This window comes from Corylus avellana, chromosome ca2 (genome assembly GCF_901000735.1).
Source record: "Corylus avellana chromosome ca2, CavTom2PMs-1.0".
NCBI lineage: Eukaryota > Viridiplantae > Streptophyta > Magnoliopsida > Fagales > Betulaceae > Corylus > Corylus avellana.
This window is the reverse complement of record NC_081542.1, coordinates 21,802,050-21,806,822: the sequence shown is the minus strand read 5'-3', so window position 1 is coordinate 21,806,822 and position 4,773 is coordinate 21,802,050. Positions and strand designations below refer to the sequence as shown.

Genomic DNA, 4,773 nt, shown 5'->3' with positions numbered 1-4,773 from the left:
TGTATAAAATTCCAACTTCTAAAACGTTTTTTTATTTTTTAAAAATAAAAATTAGGGATATTTTGGTCTTTTTTTGAATTTTTAACGGCTAAAATTAACGGAAGGGTCCAAATTGAGAGCAATTGAAAGTTCAAGGGACTAAATTGAGAGATTTTGAAGTTCAGGGGAGGTATTTCAAAACAGGTGAAAGTTTGGGGGTCCTTAGTGAAGTTTTCCCTTTTTTTTAAAATAACAAAAACGTTTTGGAATTAAGAGTGGAGTTAAAATTTTATACCAAAGTCAAGGATATAAACGTTATGTAACGTTTAAAATCTGACGAAAGGGGTCTACATATATTAAGAGCAATTAAAAGTTCAGATGACCAAATTAAGAGATTTTAAAGTTTGGGAGGTTTATCAAATCAAGTGAACGTTCGAGGGTCTTTAGTAAAGTGACCATTTTTTTTATTTAAGAAAGTGTCTTAATATTGCTACTAAAAGACTAAAACAGTGAGTTGTAAACGCGTTCACTTCCATTTATTTTTCTCAATAAGCATAAGTATACATACATGAAAAGAAAATGTACAATCGTTAACCCTTTTTTATGTGAGTTGTTATTTTCAACAATCCTATTTTTTGATTCATCTATACATAGACGTCAACTGAATGCAAAGCTCAAGAACATTATATTTCCTTTCCATGCTTATATATATGCTTCTTTAGAAACCTCTCCTCCGCTTTCTCCCAAGGGATGTATACATCTGAATTGATCAACCGCGCGTAGTTAGTAAAAGAGTTCCTCAATCTGCTTCACTAGGTCAATTAACATGGCAACATGCACAAAGATTTTTTTCTCAAATCCTTACCAAGATTTTGTTCGGAGACTCTACATAATAAAGAAATATATAATCACCTTGCTTAAGCATCAGACTGGAACAGGACTTTGTTCCAGGATTTCTTTTCCTGTAATGCCCTCCTTTAAAGTTTTGAAGTATACATCGTAGTCCTTCTCTGGAGGTGGATTTTCCGGGTCCACGGTGAAAGGCTCACTAAATGGAATCACACTTTTAACCTGCAGAAGACAAAAGGACATGATAACGTCCAAAACCCCAATAAGAAGGGGATATGTCCAAAAACATATCTTGGACACCTATGTTCAACAGTAAATTTTGATAAGCTCAAAAGAGTAATAAGGAGGAACGATGACAAGTTTACATATTTTCCCACTTTCAGTTCATGTTACAGTCAGTCAAGCTTTCAATCAACTCAAGAAGAAGTTCCATGGTAAATAGCTAGCACTTGCCTTATCTACTCGTAGTAGAAAAATCTAAAGTGATCAACTAACTGCAAAAGGATTTCCAACTTTTTTTGTGTTGACAAAATGATCTGCACACTATTTTAAAACATTTTTGGCACCATTCCTCAAATTTCCAACGGAGTGCAGTAGTGCACCCTCTAAAAGATTTTATCATTTATGTTAGGATGATGAAATTCGCCACAAGTCATTCAAATGATTTAAGCACAGAAGGAAGATTATCATAAGATGGATAACAAGACCCTTTGAGCTTGAAATCCATATCATGTAAAAGAATTTGCAACCGGTTCTCCAACATCAATGTTGGAATCAGCCATTGCAATTATAAAGGTTGTGCAAAGTAGTGATAAAATAGAATCAGAAGAAGCATTCCCCTATCTCTAAAGGGGCTTACAAACAAGCACTCCTATTAATTTGTAAAAAACTCAGATTTTTACAAAAAGTTCATATAAGTTAAAAATTCAGATTTTATTTATGTATTAAAATGTGGTTCTTTGAGTTGGATTGCATAAAAAACTGCAAGCATCCTTAGTAAAATTTGATCTTTATCAATATGCTACATGCTAATGCTTTTTTCAGAATCACCTCAAACTATACAAACTAAGATGTCTATCACCAGAAAATTGATAATATGCCCAAAAAAGGGGAGCAGGAGTATTACCTCAAACGTCTTATCACAAGCATATGTGCTTTCCAAAGCAGCAACACATATACGAGCAACCTCTTCTCTTGAGATCTTACCCTATATTTATTACATAGGCAAAAATTATTGTCATAAGAAATTGGAGCCTTGGAGGCCTAACAAACAATCCAAAAACTCAGTTCCAAAGCAAGTTCAGCTTATAGAACCCTCATGTTGGATATATTCTAACATTAATTAGTAAAAACTGAGATGTAATTTAAAATGTCGTACTGTTATATTGTCTCCCTGGTCAAAAATGAGATCTGCTCCAGCAGGCTCCTCAGTTAATGCACATGGCCTAACGATTGCATATGGCATTCCACTTTCACGTAATTCATCCTCCCCCTATTGCAGAATTGGCCAATGTAAGAAAATGAAAAGCACACATGTAGCTTTTACACTTTGGATCTATGGCTTACAGATAAAGAAAGAAAAAGTATAGCTTATGGTACTAGAAGAAGACATGACATCAAGCTAATTTGAATTTAACATCTTCTCTTGCATTTTATTTATTTCATTTACTCTTTATTCACAAACTTATTTATTTATGTAACTAACCAATTATAGTCAAACATCACAGAACTGGCATAAGGTGGTTTAAGACAACTTTCTATGTATATCTAAATTGTGTTTCTTTTCCATTTCAGTTTGATTTGTCAATATTTGTACCAAGTTTGAGTTAGCATATTTATTGTTGGTTAGATGTAATTTTCTTATTTTACTTATAGTGGTGCTTCTCTAAGACACATTTTTATACTGATTTGCATCATAGAAACTATACATAACTGAGAATGCTATCTTAGATATTACTTTCTTTCCCATCTAGACACGTTCAATTCATTTTCTAGGGAGCATATTGTCAACTCTAATAGTACAGAATGACAATGAATGTCTCAAGCCTTTCTTGCAATGAATTGATCCACTTGTTTATTCTATCACTTCAGTTTCGGAAGAACAAGTCAACGACAAAGAAAATTTTAATTGTCAATGACTTATACGATCGCAAGTTTGATTCACTCACTTGAAAAAGCATATAGTACTGTTTCAACATGCATCAGTCTAACCATCTTTTTAATATTTGACTAGTATATGAACTTCTAATTGAAAATTACCTATATATGATTAAAAGTGCAATCTTATCAATTAGTACAGCAGATGTCAACCTCCATTGTTTTAGTGATATATTCAGTCTTGATTGTCTATGAATGTGTTCATAAAAGAGATCAATTCCCAATCTTTTTTTTTTTTTTTTGGTAGATGCACATTTGTGTAAGAATATCTACTAAACTTAAATAAAGTAATTAATATTTCTATCTTCTTTATATTTTATGACTACATGTCAATTGGGTAAAACTATAATTATGACTGCAACTCAAATAATTATATCTTTATTAAACAGCTTGCAGGTTTTAGTTTTAAACCTTCAACTTGAATGTGAGAATAAAACCCAATTCCTTGTTTAAGCGGACAGCAGGAGGTTGTTTACTCAGATCAAGTCCAGGCCTTTCAGGTCGCGTAACTCCTGCTGAACTCACATGTACAAACCTACAGAAGAACAAAAGAAATTATCTAAAGCAGAAAATGCACCTAGCATACCAATTAGATTAAAGTGTGTATACAATAATAACAGTTTTAATAAAAAAAGATACCCAAATGGAAAGAATTGTTAAACCTAGAACATATAGGATCCTTTATATACGTCCGAATGCTTGATAATGGAAGCTGAAATGCACCTTCCACAAAAGTTGGATTCAATTTCCCATCATACTCAAACTTGCTGAACATGAGCTGCAGTAATTTGGATATGTCGGTCAGAAACAAGGTAACCATGCAGCAGAAAATAGACAAACAGTGATTAACCAGAAACATGCCTGCAATGATATAACACTGGTTGGGTCAAAAGGTGGGGCATCTGATACAGTTCGCGCTCGAAATATAGGCCTTAAAGAAGAAAATGGCAAGCGTATCTGGGTGGGAAAGGGCACATCAGCTTGTGAATTGTGATTATTAAATGCAACTATTTGATCAAGGGGTTTATAATGTCACTCACTGACTGCCATTGGTCTGCTACGGTGTCGAAGCTTGCTGTATAACCAACAGTGTCCCAATTGCGGCTAGTGCGAATGATAAGTTTATACCTGCGACCATCACCTTTAAGGCGAAGCTCCAAGCCCTCATATGCAGAAACATCCTCTGGGACTGAGAAATTCTGAAAACCAAATTCATGAGTTTTCTTTCCTTCATACAAGAAAGTGTATTTATAAATTAACTCATTCCAAAGGCCAGAACACAAACCAAGATAAGAGAGGAGAAAAACAAGAATTGAGGAATATCCATTGGGGTAGAAAATGCAGGAAAGTTGGGCACAAGCAAGACTCTCAAGGAAAAGCTTATTTCCCTAGATTTTTTTTTTTTAACAAAAGAAGCAACCTTTATTAATAACAAATGTTCCCTCATCCATGAAGACTCCACTCAAAGTAGAGATTTGGCAATTAAGTGATGTTTATCTTATAGTCTGGCCCAACGGAGGGGTGGGGGGGGAGGGGTCAGTGTTAAGGAAAGCAGATCTACAGGGAAAGCAACTCCTTTGTGCTAACAAATTATTGTCCATAGACCTACGTGAATAACAGAACTATATGAACTAAGCAGTCCAGAGAAACATAAAAAATTTCATGTCAGCAATGGATTGAAGGTTGTTACACGTAATAAATCAAATGAAGACATGTTTGAACATCCCATAGATGAAATCATTGCATTCCGTTTCCTAAAGAATAAGGAGCATCAATAAAATCAGTTAA

The 4,773-nt window shown here is 34.1% G+C and overlaps 1 protein-coding gene across 1 annotated transcript; it reads right to left on the bottom strand.

The window, feature by feature from the left end:
• Positions 1–489: 489 nt before the first annotated feature.
• Positions 490–4,359, bottom strand: LOC132168936 (uncharacterized). Its single transcript, XM_059580033.1, has 8 exons — positions 4,026–4,359; positions 3,847–3,942; positions 3,648–3,763; positions 3,397–3,520; positions 2,207–2,320; positions 1,955–2,035; positions 892–1,050; positions 490–739 (listed from the first exon to the last, which is right to left on the bottom strand). The coding sequence occupies exons 3-7, from the start codon at positions 3,758–3,760 to the stop codon at positions 904–906; spliced, it is 579 nt and encodes a 192-aa protein (XP_059436016.1). The 5' UTR covers positions 3,761–3,763; positions 3,847–3,942; positions 4,026–4,359; the 3' UTR covers positions 490–739; positions 892–903.
• Between the last annotated feature and the right edge of the window lie 414 nt (positions 4,360–4,773).

Bases quoted from the DNA above. Each gene is read 5' to 3' on its own strand.
- LOC132168936 (XM_059580033.1), bottom strand. From the start codon at position 3,760: ATGTTCAGCAAGTTTGAGTATGATGGGAAATTGAATCCAACTTTTGTG. The intron at 3,521-3,647 runs GTTTAACAATTC...GTTCTTCTGTAG, and splicing joins AAGGATCCTATATGTTCTAG to GTTTGTACATGTGAGTTCAG. The intron at 2,321-3,396 runs GTTTAAAACTAA...ATTCTGCAATAG, and splicing joins TTCTCACATTCAAGTTGAAG to GGGGAGGATGAATTACGTGA.